General features: G+C 49.1%; 1 protein-coding gene across 1 annotated transcript; it reads right to left on the bottom strand.

The window, feature by feature from the left end:
• Positions 1-2,802: 2,802 nt before the first annotated feature.
• On the bottom strand, positions 2,803-15,515 carry LOC147087980 (potassium channel subfamily K member 13-like). Its single transcript, XM_085977786.1, has 2 exons — positions 15,446-15,515; positions 2,803-3,804 (listed from the first exon to the last, which is right to left on the bottom strand). The coding sequence occupies exons 1-2, from the start codon at positions 15,513-15,515 to the stop codon at positions 2,906-2,908; spliced, it is 969 nt and encodes a 322-aa protein (XP_085833912.1). The 3' UTR covers positions 2,803-2,905.
• Between the last annotated feature and the right edge of the window lie 1,641 nt (positions 15,516-17,156).

Genomic DNA, 17,156 nt, shown 5'->3' with positions numbered 1-17,156 from the left:
TTGTTCAAGAAAGGGTGTAAGGACAATCCGAGTAAATACAGACCAGTCAGTTTGACATCAGTGGTGCGTAAAGTTTAAGAAACAATAATCAAGGAAAAAATTAACGGGCACTTGGAGAGGTTTAAGCTAATTAAAAAGAGCCAACACGGATTTGTAAAAGGCAGATTGTGTTTGACTAATCTAATTGAATTTTTTGATGAAATAACAGGGAGGATTGATGAAGGGAATGCAGTGGATGTTGTCAACATGGATTTTCAGAAGGCGTTTGACAAAGTACCACATAGAAGGCAGGTTAACAAAATTGAGGCTCATGGAACAGGTGGGTCAGTGGCAGCTTGGATAAGGAATTGGCTTAAGGACAGAAAACAGCCAGTTGTGGTGAATGGCTGTTTTTCAGAGTGGAGGATGGTAGACAGTGGTGCTCTCCAAGGGTCAGTGCTGGGGCCACTGCTTTTTTTTGATATATATAAATGACCTGGATATTGGAATACAGAGTAGAATTTCTAAATTAGCTGATGACGCCAAACTTGAGAAGTGTGAGGTGATGCATTTTGGCAGAAGGAACAGGGAGAGGCAATATACACTTAATGGCACAGTTTTAAAGAGTGTGCAGGGACAGAGGGATCTGGGAGTTAATGTGCATAGGTCCCTGAAGGTGGCAGGACATATTGAGAGAGTGGTTAACAAAGCATATGGGATCTTGGGCTTCATAAATAGAGGTATTGAGTACAAAAGTAGAGAAGTTATACTGAACCTTTATAAAGCGCTGGTTAGGCCACGACTGGAGTGTTGCGTCCAGGTCTGGTCACCACACTTTAGGAAGGATGTGAAGGCCCTTGAGAGGGTGCAGAGGAGATTTACCAGAATGGTTCCGGGGATGGGGGATCTTAGTTACAAGGACAGGTTGGAGGAGCTGGATTTGTTTTCATTAGAGCAAAGGAGGTTGAGGGGTGATTTGATAGAGGTGTACAAGATTATGACAGGTTTGGATAGGCTAGACGGGGAAAGGCTGTTCCCACTAGTTGATGGTACAAGGACTAGGGGACACAGATTTAAGGTTTTGGGCAAGTTTCACAGGGGGGACGTGAGGAAAAACTTTTTTATGCAGCAACCGACGGAAGTGGTGGAATCGGAGACACTCAATGTTTTCAAGGGCAGACTGGATAGGCACTTGAGGGAAATAAACTTGCAGGGCTACGGGGATAGAGCAGGGGAATGGGACTGACTGGATTGCTCTACAGAGAGCCGGCACGGACTCGATGGGCCGAATGGCCTCCCTCTGTGCCGTTATGACTCTATGTGTTTGCAGTGAGGTGAGTCAACTCTGCATATTTGAGTTGGAGCATCTGATGGGCTTGGGGGAATTCCTCGTAATTAAATCAACGACTATTCTGATATAGTGAGGACCCTGATAGAGAACTGCCAAGTGTCCAATGCTTGGGGCGGTTGAGTGACAAACAGCCTTGGGGCATATTGTCTGAAGAGGAGATTTACCTCCTCTCCCCCCACCCCCACACCATCAGTCTACCTCAGCTATTCACAATTCAATTATTTCCTGAAAAATAATCGTTAACTCCTAGAAGATTCAAGTCAGGAAGTGACCTGTATCTTTTCTCCCCACGCTCTCCTGAAGGTGCTGTCTTTTTGCTGGAAGGGATTATCAGAGCTGGCTTAGTCCTGTCCTCACTGAACATCCACACGTGCACACATACACACACACACACGCACACGCACATGCACACGCACGCACGCACACACACACACACACACACACGCACTCACACGCGCGCACACGCACGCACACACACACGCACACACACACAGACACACACACACATGCGCACATGCATGCAGCACGCGCACGCACGGGCACACACACGCACGCACGCACGCACACACCCGTGGGAAGGCAGCCGTGAGCACGGAAATGCTGGATGGCCAATGGTGCAATCGTGGGGGCGGGACGATTTCAGGCAGGAGATCATGTGATGAAACCTGCTGCAATACATCCAACCAGAGTTGGCAAAGCTTTCTTTCCCCGCTCCCCGCCCCCCTTACCCTGCTGGAGGCCATGTTGGCCCGCTATTGGGAGGCTTCAATCCAGCGTCGGGATGCCTGTTTGGTGGCCCCGCAGCCCGCCGTGCCCAATGTTAACGAGGACCTGCCTCAAAACAAGGTCCGTCTGTTCGCCCGCGGGTACAGGCGATGGGCAGCACGCTCGGTCGGTCGATCGCCCAGGGATCAATGTCGACCTCACCCACCCACGCACATTTTGCAGCAGGGGTCAGTGCAGAGCTACCGGGCATTGGGAGTCTTGACCGAGAAGTGCCGATCCCAGCTCAAATTATGCAAATTGGCTGTTGCATTTCCCACATTACAACAGTGATGACACTGCAAAAGTGCTTCACTTGGCTGTAAAGCGCTTTGAGACATCCGGTGGTCGTGAAAGGCGCTACATAAATGCAAGACTTTCTTTTTTTCTTTCTTTCTCAGCACAGCGCCGGGTATCGAACCTCGGACCTTCCAGATCCGCGCAGCTAGGTATGACCGCGGGCAGTTTATACACCCACTGAAGAGCCGTCATGGCGAACTCAGGATCCCGCCCCTTGTGTCAAAAGATATATCGGAGGGAGCGTTACCTATTATCAGCTCTGGAATTCTGCAGCCGGTTGCCCGAGCAACAGCTACCCCCTTCCCCCCCTCCCTCCGCGCGGCGCCTCGCTAGTGATAGGTCAAAGTTCAAGTGCGGGGATGGGAGGAAAGATCAAAGTTAACTGTTCAAACAGAATCGTCCACCAGTGTTCAATTTCCTTTATATATAAAAAGCGCAGCAGTCATTAAGGCTTAATTGAGAGCTGCGATTGGATTGACATTTGACGTGTCCTGTTGCCGCCGCTCCAAGTGGTCATCTGTCCACGCTGGTTTCCGCCAGCCTATTGTTCATGATGGCCAGAGCCCCCACGCCGTCGGAGAAGCCGTTGTGCCAGGAGCCCGGGCCGCTCGCCCTGGGATGGCCGTTGGCCGCCTCCGACAACTGCTTCTGCATGATGGCCAGCGAGACCTTGTTGGCGGCCAAGAAGTCCCGCATGGAGATCATCTCGCCGGACTGCCTTCGCCCGTCCACCGCCTCGCTCTCGTTGAAGCCGTCGGTCTCGATGGAGATCTTCCGCCTGGTGTGGGTCACGCCGGGAACCACAGCGTTCCTCCCCGGCCTGAAGAGTTTCCTTTGGCACCTACGGCAACACCTGCATTCCAACCTCTTCAGGCTCCAGTTGAGGAACTGTTTTATGACTATAGATATAACATTAAACAGAGAATAAATACAACACACCCCCATCAGGATGAACAGAAAGTTGCCAAACCGGTAGAAACCCTGGTAGTCGTACCTCATGTTCTGGCTGCTCACCAGATCACCAAAACCTATGGTGCTAAAGGCTACAAAGCAAAAGTAGATGGAGTCCAGATAGCTCCAGCCTTCGACGGGGGTGTACATGGCCGAGGCACAGCAAGAGATTGCAAGGGCCGCCAGGCCCAGGATCAACATGACGTAGTAGACGGAGGGCTTCCAGCCTGCCAGGCTGTCCACCTCGCTCATGTTGCTGGAGTCCCGGCAGTTCTCATGGGGCAGCACTCCGCTCCGCCTTAGCTGCCTCTCGTGGCAGGTCTTCAGGATGTAGGCCAGGACGGTGATCAGTCGCTCCAGGAAGAGGTTGAAGAAGAGGATGGTCGCCGCGCAGCCGATGAGGCCGTAGAATATCAGGAAGATCTTCCCGCCTACGGTCGCCGGCGTGGTCATCCCGAAACCTGGAACAAAAAAAAAACCAAAAACATACGACTAAATAACCAAATTCAGCCGTCGTACAAGACACTGAACACAGGCACAAGAAAGAAAGACTTACATTTCTACAGCGCCTTTCATGACCTTAGGGCGTCCCAAAGCGCTTTACAGCCAATGAAGTACTTTTGAAGTGTAGTCACTGTTGTAATGTAGAAAACGCGGCAGCCAATTTGTGCACAGCAAGCTCCCACAAACAGCAATGAGATAATGACCAGATCATCTGTTTTAGTGATGTTGATTGAGGGATAAATTTTGGCCAGGACACCAACTTCTTTGAAAAGTGCTGTGGGATTTTTTTTACAGCCGCCTGAGAAGACAAACGGGGCTTTGGTTTCAGAGAAAGACGTCACCTCTGACAGGGCAGCACTCCCTCAGCACTGAACTGGAGTGTCAGCATTGTGATCATGGCCAGATAGTCAATTAAAAAAAAACTGGGTTAAAGGATAAATATTGGCCAGGACACCAGGGAGAACTCCTCTGCTTTTCTTCAAATAATCCCATAGGATCTTTCAACATCCACCTGAGAGGGCAGACGGGGTCCTCGGTTTAATGTCTCAATAGAAAGACGGTGCCTCTGACAGTGCAGCACTCTCAGTACTGCACTGGGAGTGTCGGCCTGGATTATGTGCTCAAGTCTCTAGAGTGGGACTTGAACCCATGACCTTGTGACTCAGAGGTGAGAGTGCAGCCCATTGAGGCACAGCTGGCACAGACACAGCAAGACTGCAATTTACGCTCTGTTAAAAAAAAAGGACAATGGAGGAAAGCCAAATTCATGGTATTTTTCAGAATAGTTTCAATTTCTGAAGCATTTTCTGCCAAGTACAGCTAAAACAAAACTGGCCAAACAACATCCAAAATAGCAATGCCTATCCGTCTGTGTCAGCTGTGGCTCAGTGCGTACCACTCTTGCCTCTGAGTCAGAAGGTTGTGGGTTCGAACTCCATTCCAGAGACTTGAGCACAAAATCCCAGCTGATGCTCCAGTGCTGCACTGCCGGAGGTGCCATCTTTTGGATGCGATGTTAAACCGAGGCTCCGCCAGAGCGTAAGAATTAGGAGCAGGAGTCGGCCATTCGGCCCCTCGAGCCTGCTCCGCCATTCAATAAGATCATGGCTGATCTTCTACCTCATCTGCACTATCCCCATATCCCTTGATTCCCTTAATATTCAAAAATCTATCGACTTCTGTCTTGAATATACTCAAAGACTGAGCCTCCACAGCCCTCTGGGGTAGAGAATTACAAAGATTCACCACCCTCTGAGTGAAGAAATTTCTCCTCATCTCAGTCCTAAATGGCCGACCCCTTATTCTGAGACTGTGACCCCTGGTTCTAGACTCCCCAGCCAGGGAAAACGTCAAGTCCTGTAAGAATTTTGTATGTTTCAATGAGATCACCTCTCATTCTTCTAAACTCTAGAGAATATAGGCCTAGTCTACTCAATCCCTCCTCATAGGACAATTCCCTCATCCCAGGTGGACGCAAAAGATCCCATGGCCACTATTTCGAAGGAGAGCAAGGGAGTTTTTCCCGGTGTCCTGGGCCAATATTTATACCTCAACCAACATTGCCATAAACAGATTATCTGCCCATTATCTTAGTGCTGTTTGTGGGATCTTGCTGTGCGCAAATTGGCAGCTGCGTTTCCGACCTTACTCTAAAAACGCATAATTGGCCGTGAAGCACTTCGGGACGTCCTGATGGCATGAAAGGCGCTATACAAAAATGCGAGCTCTTTCTAGTTTATCCTCACGGCTCAGTACCACGGTAGGTGGTGCATTTCCCCACTGAGCCACCGGGGGAGCTGTCAAAATGGGCGGCTCCATCACACCGCCAACAGGAAGAGTAATCAAGTGTTGCGAACAAGAGCAGAAGAAGGGTCAAACCCGAAACGTCAACTCAAATTTCTCTCCACGGATGTTGCCTGACTTGCTGAGTTTTTCCAGCATTTTCTGTTGTTATTTCAGAAAGGCACTGCTCGGTTGGGAAAGAAGGAGCTGGAACTCCCAGCGCACACTGTAAAGTTCAACTGCCAGTACATGATCTTCACAGGGAAAAAGCTGACCGGCATCACCTTATCAGTAAGAGATTAGATAAAAGGGAACTAGCAGATAACTTATTGCGCTCAATGAGCTGGAGCTTACCAGCTCCTTGACAAGATCGCCTTGGAGTGATTAGACCTTGTTTTCAGAAGCAAATTGCCACCGTTGTCATGGTGAATCTGAAGGCCCGAGGGCTTGCCGCTCTCTACGCTGCTTCAGTGCTCTGACTTCCACTGTGATTAAATGGATGCTTCAACTACTAAACAGTTTGCCTCGTCTAAAGAGCTGTAATGGCTGGAAGCTGTACTGATAACGGTGAATGTCAGATCGTTAATGAGTTCCGATAAAGAACCTACACACAAAATATCAAACTACTTTACCCATTTCAGATGCTGATCTGTCTGCTGTCTATTTGCAGCATCTGTTATTTTAACATAGAAACATAGAAACATAGAAGGTAGAAGCAGGAGTAGGCCATTCGGCCCCTCGAGCCTGCTCCGCCATTCAATGAGATCATGGCTGATCATCCAAACTCAGTACCCTGTCCCTGCTTTCTCTCCATATCCCTTGATCCCTTTAGCCTTAAGAAATATATCTAACTCCTTCTTGAATATATTTAATGAATTGGCCTCAACTGCCTTCTATGGTAGAGAATTCCACAGGTTCACCACTCTCTGGATGAAGAAATTCCTCCTCATCTCTGTCCTAAATGGCTTACCCCTTATCCTTATGTAAGAAGTCACACAACACCAGGTTATAGTCCAACAGTTTTATTTGAAATCGCAAACTTTCGGAGCGCTGCTCCTTCGTAGAGAGTGGTGAACCTGTGGAATTCTCTACCACAGAAGGCGGTTGAGGCCAAGTCTTTAAATATATTCGAGAAGGAGTTAGATATATTTCTTAGAGCTGGGGGTATCAAGGGATATGGGGAGAAGGCAGATACGGGGTACTGAGTTTGGATGATCAGCCATGATCTCATCGAATGGCGGAGCAGGCTCGAGGGGCCGAATGGCCTACTCCTGCTCCTATCTTCTATGTTTCTATGTTTCGTCAGGTGGAGTGGAGAGATGCATAAAGACACAGCTTATATAGTCAGAGAATAATGCCAGATGATTACAGGTAATCTTTCTAACTGCCATTTATCACACCTCGGCAGAGAGATAATCACAGCAATCAAAGGTGTGAATGGTGCCCAAACAGGTTAGTCAGGAAAACATTACATCAAAGAACAATGAGGTGGGGTCACAAGGGGTCAAATGTTGCAGATGCTGGGGTCTGTATGAAAAACAAAAAACAGACAAAACAACATTTTTTTTTGCTGGAAATCACAGCAGGTCCGGCCGCATCTGTGTAGAGAGAACAAGCCAACGATGACTCGAGTCTGGATGACCCTACGTCAGGTGAGGTTACATGAAGCGTGACATGAACCCAAGATCCCGGTTGAGGCCGTCCTCATGAGTGCGGAACTTGGCTATCAGTTTCTGCTCTACGATTTTGCGTTGTCGTGTGTCTCGAAGGCCGCCTTGGAGAATGCTTACCTGAAGATCGGAGGCTGAATGTCCTTGACTGCTGAAGTGTTCCCCGACTGGGAGGGAACACTCCTGCCTGGCGATTGTTGCGCGGTGTCCGTTCATCCGTTGTCGCAGTGTCTGCATGGTCTCACCGATGTACCATGCTCCGGGGCATCCTTTCCTGCAACGTATGAGGTAGACAATGTTGGCCAAGTCACATGAGTATGTACCATGTACCTGGTAAGTGGTGTCCTCACGTGTGATGATGGTATCTGTGTTGATGATCGGGCATGTCTTGCAGAGTTTGCCGTGGCAGGGTTGTGTGGTGTCGTGGTCGCTGTTCTCCTGAAAGCTGGGTAATTTGCTGCGAACGATGGTCTGTTTGAGGTTAGGCGGCTGTTTGAAGGCGAGTAGTGGAGGCGTGGGGATGACCTTAGCGAGGTGTTCATCATCATCGATGACATGTTGAAGGCTGCGAAGAACATGGCGTAGTTTCTCCGCTCCGGGGAAGTACTGGACGACGAAGGGTATTCTGTTGGTTGTGTCCCGTGTTTGTCTTCTGAGGAGGTCTATGCGATTTTTTGCTGTGGCCCGTCGGAACTGTCGATCGACGAGTCGAGCGTCATATCCCGTTCTTACGAGGGCGTCTTTCAGCGTCTGTAGGTGTCCATCGCGTTCCTCCTCGTCTGAGCAGATCCTGTGTATTCGCAGGGCTTGTCCATAGGGGATGGCTTCTTTAACGTGGTTAGGGTGGAAGCTGGAGAAGTGGAGCATCCTGAGGTTGTCCGTGGGCTTGCGGTAGAGTGAAGTGCTGAGGTGTCCGTCTTTGATGGAGATTCGTTTGTCCAAGAATGAAACCGATTCTGAGGAGCAGTCCATGGTGAGTTTGATGGTGGGATGGAACTTGTTGATGTTATCGTGTAGTCTTTTCAGTGATTCTTCGCCGTGGGTCCATAGGAAGAAAATGTCGTCGATGTATCTGGTGTATAGCGTTGGTTGGAGGTCCTGTGCAGCGAAGAAGTCTTGCTCGAACTTGTGCATGAAGATGTTGGCGTATTGGGGTGCGAATTTGGTCCCCATGGCTGTTCTGTGTGTTTGGGTAAAGAACTGGTTGTCGAAGGTGAAGACATTGTGGTCAAGGATGAAGTGGATGAGTTGTAGGATGGCGTCTGGAGATTGGCTGTTGTTGGTGTTGAGTACTGAGGCTGTCGCAGCGATGCCGTCATCGTGGGGGATGCTGGTGTAGAGTGCCGAGACGTCCATCGTGGCGAGGAGTGTTCCTGGTTCAACTGGTCCGTGGGTGCTGAGTTTCTGTAAGAAGTCTGTAGTGTCGCGACAGAAGCTGGGGGTTCCCTGTACGATGGGTCTCAGGATGCCCTTGATGTATCCGGAACCCCCAGCTTCTGTCGCGACACTACAGACTTCTACAGAAACTCAGCACCCACGGACCAGTTGAACCAGGAACACTCCTCGCCACGATGGACGTCTCGGCACTCTACACCAGTATCCCCCACGATGACGGCATCGCTGCGACAGCCTCAGTACTCAACACCAACAACAGCCAATCTCCAGACGCCATCCTACAACTCATCCGCTTCATCCTTGACCACAATGTCTTCACCTTCGACAACCAGTTCTTTACCCAAACACACGGAACAGCCATGGGGACCAAATTCGCACCCCAATACGCCAACATCTTCATGCACAAGTTCGAGCAAGACTTCTTCGCTGCACAGGACCTCCAACCAACGCTATACACCAGATACATCGACGACATTTTCTTCCTATGGACCCACGGCGAAGAATCACTGAAAAGACTACACGATAACATCAACAAGTTCTATCCCACCATCAAACTCACCATGGACTACTCCTCAGAATCGGTTTCATTCTTGGACACACGAATCTCCATCAAAGACGGACGCCTCAGCACTTCACTCTACCGCAAGCCCACGGACAACCTCAGGATGCTCCACTTCTCCAGCTTCCACCCTAACCACGTTAAAGAAGCCATCCCCTATGGACAAGCCCTGCGAATACACAGGATCTGCTCAGACGAGGAGGAACGCGATGGACACCTACAGACGCTGAAAGACGCCCTCGTAAGAACGGGATATGACGCTCGACTCGTCGATCGACAGTTCCGACGGGCCACAGCAAAAAATCGCATAGACCTCCTCAGAAGACAAACACGGGACACAACCAACAGAGTACCCTTCATCGTCCAGTACTTCCCCGGAGCGGTGAAACTACGCCATGTTCTTCGCAGCCTTCAACATGTCATCGATGATGACGAACACCTCACTAAGGCCATCCCCACGCCTCCACTACTCGCCTTCAAACAGCCGCCTAACTTCAAACAGACTATCGTTCACAGCAAATTACCCAGCTTTCAGGAGAACAGCAACCACGACACCACACAACCCTGCCACGGCAACCTCTGCAAGACATGCCAGATCATCAACACAGATACCATCATCACATGTGAGGACACCACCCACCAGGTACATGGTACATACTCATGTGACTCGGCCAATGTTGTCTACCTCATACGTTGCAGGAAAGGATGCCCCGGAGTATGGTACATCGGAGAGACCATGCAGACACTGCGACAACAGATGAACGGACACCGCGCAACAATCGCCAGGCAGGAGTGTTCCCTCCCAGTCGGGGAACACTTCAGCAGTCAAGGACATTCAGCCTCCGATCTTCGGGTAAGCATTCTCCAAGGCAGCCTTCGAGACACACGACAACGCAAAATCGTAGAGCAGAAACTGATAGCCAAGTTCCGCACTCATGAGGACGGCCTCAACCGGGATCTTGGGTTCATGTCACGCTACATGTAACCCCACCTGACATAGGGTCATCCAGACTCGAGTCGTCATTGGCTTGTTCTCTCTACACAGATGCAGCCGGACCTGCTGTGATTTCCAGCAAAAAAAAATGTTGTTTTGTCTGTTTTTTGCTTTTCATACAGGCCCCAGCATCTGCAAATTTTGACCCCTTGTGACCCCACCTCATTGTTCTTTGATGTAATGTTTTCCTGACTAACATGTTTGGACACCATTCATACCTTTGATTGCTGTGATTATCTCTCTGCCGAGGTGTGATAAATGGCAGTTAGAAAGATTACCTGTAATCATCTGGCATTATTCTCTGACTATATAAGCTGTGTCTTTATGCATCTCTCCACTTCACCTGACGAAGGAGCAGCCTCCGAAAGCTTGTGATTTCAAATAAAACTGTTGGACTATAACCTGGTGTTGTGTGACTTCTTACATTTGTCCACCCCAGTCCAACACCGGCACCTCCACACCATGGCCCCTTATCCTTAGACTGTGACCCCTGGTTCTGGACTCCCCCGCCATCGGGAACATCCTTCCTGCATCTAGTCTGTCAAGTCCTGTTAGAATTTTATGTTTCAATGAGATCCCCTCTCATTCTTCTAAACTCTAGCGAATATAAGCCTAATCGACCCAATCTCTCCTCATACGTCATTCCTGCCATCCCAGGTATCAGTCTGGTGAATCTTCGCTGCACTCCCTCCATGGCAAGAACATCCTTCCTCAGATAAGGTGACCAAAACTGCACACAATACTCAAGGTGTGGTCTCACCAAGGTTCTGTATAACTGCAGCAAGACATCCTTGCTCCTGTACTCAAATCCTCTCGCTATGAAGGCCAACATACCATTTGCCTTCCTAACTGCCTGCTGCACCTGCATGCTTATCTTCAGCAACTGGTGCACCAGGACACCCAGGTCTCGTTGCACTTCCTCCTTTCCCAATCTATTGCCGTTCAGATAATAATCTGTCTTCCTGTTTTTGCCACCAAAGTGGATAACCTCGCATTTATCCACATTATACTGCATCTGCCATGCATCTGCCCAATCACCCAACCTGTCCAAATAATACTGGAGTTTCTCTGCATCCTACTCACAGCACACACGCCCACCCAGCTTTGTGTCGTCTGCAAACTTGGAGATATTACATCTAGTTCCCTCGTCTAGATCATTTATATATATAGCTGGGGTCCTAGCACCGAACCCTGTGGTACCCCACTAGTCACTGCCTGCCACTCGGAAAAAGACCCATTTATTCCAACTCTTTGCTTCCTGTCTGCCAACCAGTTCTCTATCCAAGTCAGTACCTTACCCCCAATCCCGTGTGCTTTAACATTTCTGCTTATTCAGGTGGTTCCATTTGAAGGAAAGGCGGGAGTTTCTCCCAGTATCCCTGGCCAACACCACCTAAAGTTGATTAACCACGACATAGAATGACATAAAGTTTACAGCACAGGAACAGGTCCGTGCCGGTGTTGATGCTCCACATGAGCCTCCTCCAACCTGACTTCAGCTCACCCCATCGACATGTCCCCTTCCGTTGTCCATGCCCAATATTTATTTTCAAGGAATGGTGTTGGACTGGGGTGGACAAATGTAAGAAATCACACAACACCAGGTTATAGTCCAACAGCTTTATTTGAAATCACAAGCTTTCGGAGCGCTGCTCCTTCGTCAGGTGAAGTGGAGAGATGCATAAAAACACAGCTTATATAGTCAGAGAATAATGTCAGATGTTTACAGGTAATCTTTCTAACTGCCATTTATCACACCTCGGCAGAGAGATAATCACAGCAATCAAAGGTGTAAATGGTGTCCAAACAGGTCAGTCAGGAAAACATTACATCAAAGAGCAATGAGGTGGGGTCACAAGGGGTCAAATGTTGCAGATGCTGGGGTCTGTATGAAAAACAAAAAAACAGACAAAAAACATTTTTTTTGCTGGAAATCACAGCAGGTCCGGCCGCATCTGTGCGGAGAGAACAAGCCAACGATGACTCGAGTCTGGATGACCCTACGTCAGGTGTGGTTACATGTAGCGTGACATGAACCCAAGATCCTGGTTCAGGCCGTCCTCATGGGTGCGGAACTTGGCTATCAGTTTCTGCTCGATGATTTTGCATTGTCGTGTGTCTCGAAGGCCGCCTTGGAGAATGCTTACCTGAAGATCGGAGGCTGAATGTCCTTGACTGCTGAAGTGTTCCCCGACTGGGAGGGAACACTCCTGCCTGGCGATTGTTGCGCAGTGTCCGTTCATCCGTTGTCGCAGTGTCTGCATGGTCTCGCCGATGTACCATGCTCCGGGGCATCCTTTCCTGCAACGTATGAGGTAGACAATGTTGGCCAAGTCACATGAGTATGTACCATGTACCTGGTGGATGGTGTCCTCACGTGTGATGATGGTATCTGTGTTGATGATCTGGCATGGCTTGTTCTCTCCACACAGATGCAGCCGGACCTGCTGTGATTTCCAGCAAAAAAAATGTTTTTTGTCTGTTTTTGTGTTTTTCATACAGACCCCAGCATCTGCAACATTTGACCCCTTGTGACCCCACCTCATTGCTCTTTGATGTAATGTTTTCCTGACTGACCTGTTTGGACACCATTTACACCTTTGATTGCTGTGATTATCTCTCTGCCAAGGTGTGATAAATGGCAGTTAGAAAGATTACCTGTAAACATCTGACATTATTCTCTGACTATATAAGCTGTGTTTTTATGCATCTCTCCACTTCACCTGATGAAGGAGCAGCGCTCCGAAAGCTTGTGATTTCAAATAAAACTGTTGGACTATAACCTGGTGTTGTGTGATTTCTTATATTTTCAAGGAGGAGAGGGAGGTCGTGGCAGCTGGGTTTAGGGAGGCAATTTCAGGGAGTGGAACCCAGGTTCTGCATCAAAGGTGTGGCAAAAGGAGTGAGGGAATGCACAAAAAGCAAGAGTCAGGAGAACAAAGTGTTTGGCGAGGGAGATATAGGGCCAGCGGAGATTGCAGAGATAGGGGGAAAAGCAATGTGGCCAAAGTGAACGGCCACTGTTTTGCCAGTGAATGGCAAAATGAATGCTCTTTAAAATGAGGTCCGCCTATCAATTATATGAGACCACACCTGAAGTATCAGGTACAATTTTGAGCTCCTTACCTAAGAAAGAATATAATTGCCTTAGAGGTGGTGCAACGAAGGTTCACTAGATTGACTCCTGGGATGAGAGGGCTGTCCTATGAGGAGAGATTGAGTAGAATGGGCCTATACTCTCTGGAGTTTAGAAGAATGAGATGTGATCTCATCGAAATGTATAAAATTCTTAGAGGGCTTGACAGGGTAGATGCTGAGAGGTTGTTTCCCCGGGCTGGAGAGTCTGGAACCAGTGGTCCTAGTCTCAGGATTAGGGGTCGGCCATTTAGGACTGAAATGAGGAGACATTTCTTCACTGAGAGGGTTGTAAATCTTTGGAATTCTCTACCCCTGTAGATGTTGAGTCGTTGAGTACTAAGGGAATCAAGGGATATGGGGATAGGGCGGGAAAGTGGAGTTGAGGTAGAAGATCAGCCATGAACTTACTGAATGGCGGAGCAGGCTCGAGGGGCCGTATGGCCCACACCTGCTCCTAGTTCTTATGTTCTTATGTCCATTGAAGTACAATCTCTCTCGCTGGCCCCTGGATCGCCCACATTCAAGTGGAAAACACAACGTATTCATCAGATAAATTGCTTCTAATAAGTTGTCTCCTTCCATTTCTTGAGAAGAGGTCATTTGCAATGATGCCAGAACCCAAACTCATCACCTTTCAGTAGCACTGCAAGCACCGACGCAGAATCACAGAGCATTGTTCTAGGACTCCTTGTACCGGGGGAAACAAGTCATGTAATTAGGAGAATCACGCCATTTGTTCAGCACTGATTACTATTCTTAGGCTTATATTCGCTGGAGTTTAGAAGAATGAGAGGGGATCTCATTGAAACTTATAAAATTCTAACAGGACTAGACAGACTAGATGCAGGAAGGCTGTTCCCGATGGCGGGGGAGTCCAGAACCAGGGGTCACAGTCTAAGGATAAGGGGTAAGCCATTTAGGACAGAGATGAGGAGGAATTTCTTCACCCAGAGAGTGGTGAACCTGTGGAATTCTCTGCCACACAGGGCAGTTGAGGCCAATTCATTAAATATATTCAAGAAGGAGTTGGATATATTTCTTGAGGCTAAAGGGATCAAGGGATATGGGGAGAAAGCAGGGACAGGGTACTGAATTTGGATGATCAGCCATGATCTCATTAAATGGCGGAGCGGGCTCAAGGGGCCGAATGGCCTACTCCTGCTCCTATCTTCTATGTTTCTATGTTTCTATGTATTCATTCACTCAATTATGCCAATGAAAGAAGTCTTGTCACCAGGAAAACTCCTGGTTCGAAGCCCAGTCTGTGCTCAGTTAGCTGACCTCAACCAGGCTTCAGGAGGAACAATGATTGACCTCTTTTCCATGGACTGGGAATGGGGGAGAGGAGAAACAAAATGTGGTTCTTGATTTACATTTCAACGTGCTTGCAGACACAGTGTTTAAAAACTGAGCTGCCAGTCAAGTCTCAGGTGGGATATTTCTGGTGAATTGTGCAAGTCATAGGATTACACAGATTACATCGGATATACAGCACAGAAACAGGCCATTCGACCCAACCAGTGTTAATGCTTCACACGAGCCTCCTCCCGTCTTTCCTCATCTAATTCCATCAGCATAACCCTCTATTTCCTTCTCCCTCATATGCTTATCAAGCCTCCCGTTAAATGCATCTATACTATTCGCTTCAACCACTCCCTGTGGTAGCGAGTTCCACATTCTCACCACTCTCTGGGTAAAGAAGTTTCTTCTGAATTCCCTGTTGGATTTCTTGGTGTCTATCTTCTATTGATGGCCTCTAGTTTTGCTCTTTCCCACAAGTTGAAACGCTCTCTCTGTATCCACTCTATCAAAACCTTTCATAGTTTTAAAGACCTCTATTCGTTCACCCCTCAGCCTTCTTTCTTCAAGAAAAAACGAGACCCTGCCTGTTCATCCTTTCCTGATAGGTTTGTTTCGCTTTTGGTTTGACCTGAGATGAACATAGAACAGAGAGGTGGAGGAGTGGGAGTCGGTGGGGGGATTGGGGGGGGGGGCGTAGGGAGTCGGTGGGGGGGGATGGAGCTGGGGGTGAGGGGGAGGGGGAGGGGCTGTAGCTTTACCAATGAACAGAGTGCCTGGCCTCTGGTAGGCCTGAAAGAGAGTCCTGAGGAGCACAATTGTTAATTCCATGGTTCATGTACAGCCTCATTCCTGCTGCTACATGAAGCGGAGGAGAAGGGTCTCAATCAGAAATGGCAGTCATCTTTCCTCTCCCCCTCAGGCTCTGACTCTTCATGGGCTACAGTTCCACAATGCGGGAAGACCCCTGGTATCTCATCCAAGCGGTACATCTTCATGTAGCAGTGACCACTGCACAGTCCTTGTGGAGATGAAGTCCCATCTTCACACTGAGGACACTCTCCATTGTGATGTGTGGCACTACCACCATACTAAATGGGATAGATTCAGTACAGATCTAACAGATCAAAACTGGGCACCCATGAGGCGCTGTGGGCCATCAGCAGCAGCAGAATTGTACTCCACCACAATCTGTAATCTCATGGCCCGGCATATCCCTCGCTCTACCATTACCATCAAGCCAAGGGACTAACCGTGGTGCAATGAGGAGTGCAGAAGAGCATGCCAGGAGCAGCACCAGGTGCACCTAAAAATGAGGTGCCAACCTGGAGATACTGCAACACAGGACTACATGCATGCTAAACAGCGGAAGCAGCATGCTATAGACAGAGCTAAGCGATCCCACCATCAACGGATCAGATGAAAGCTCTGCAGTCCTGCCACATCTAGTCGTGAATGGTGGCGGACAATTAAACAACTAACGGGAGGAGGAGTCTCCATGAATATCCCCATCCTCAATGATGGTGGAGTCCAGCACGCAAGTGCAAAAGACAAGGCTGAAACATAGAAACATAGAAGATAAGAGCAAGAGTAGGCCATTCGGCCCCTCGAGCCTGTTCCGCCATTTAATGAGATCATGGCTGATCATCCAAATTCAGTACCCTGTGATGTAATAAAACTCACTACACACTTGGTTTGAGTGTAAAGCAAGGCTTTAATCAACGTGTTTCAGAACATGGAGGTCTAGTTGTACTTCACTAGTTCCTTGTCTTACCAAATGTCCCTGGCAAGCTGGGGCCGACGCCCGAGTGTTTATACTCCTTGGACGGCACCACCAGCTGGCCATCCAGCGTTATATCACGAATAGTTTCTTGATGAATGATGAGATTTATAACATTCTTCCTGCCTAAAAGATTTGGAAGTCCAACGACTTCCTCTTAGCGGATTAGGCGGACCACGAATAGCCGCAGTCTTTTAGATTTTTGTTTATGGCTAGAAGGCACGTCTCCCCGGACCGTGTCTTGGTCCCTGGGTCGCTTGATCCGTACCGGTGGGTCGACAGGGTCCGTGTTGCTCTGATTGACCCGAGGGAGGCTGGGGAGATCGTGACTCCGGGTGCGGGTCCCCACAGGCGCAGAACTGGCTTCATCCTGCTGGATAGCAGGGGATTGACCGGCGTCCTGGCCTCGGGTGGCCATCCCACGGGGAGCACTCAGCTCCCCGAGTGAATCCAGTGGGGCAGCTGGCAGATCTCTCGATGCCCCAGGTAGGGCGTCATCTTCGGGGGAGCGCAGAGTGTCGGCATCATCACCGTGGGTCCCTCTATCGGTTGGGTCTGTGGAACCGGCCGGACAGGGAACCAGGTCCCGGAGCGAAACGGTGGACTCCCGGCCATCAGGGTACCGCACGTCCGCGTACGTGGGGTTGACGTCCGTGAGTTCTACCTCGTCGACAAGAGGATCGTTTTTAGAC

Source organism: Somniosus microcephalus, unplaced genomic scaffold (genome assembly GCF_052327205.1).
Source record: "Somniosus microcephalus isolate GS21.2 unplaced genomic scaffold, FLI_Smic_1.0 unresolved_chr5, whole genome shotgun sequence".
NCBI lineage: Eukaryota > Metazoa > Chordata > Chondrichthyes > Squaliformes > Somniosidae > Somniosus > Somniosus microcephalus.
This window is presented reverse-complemented; position numbering and strand designations above follow the sequence as displayed.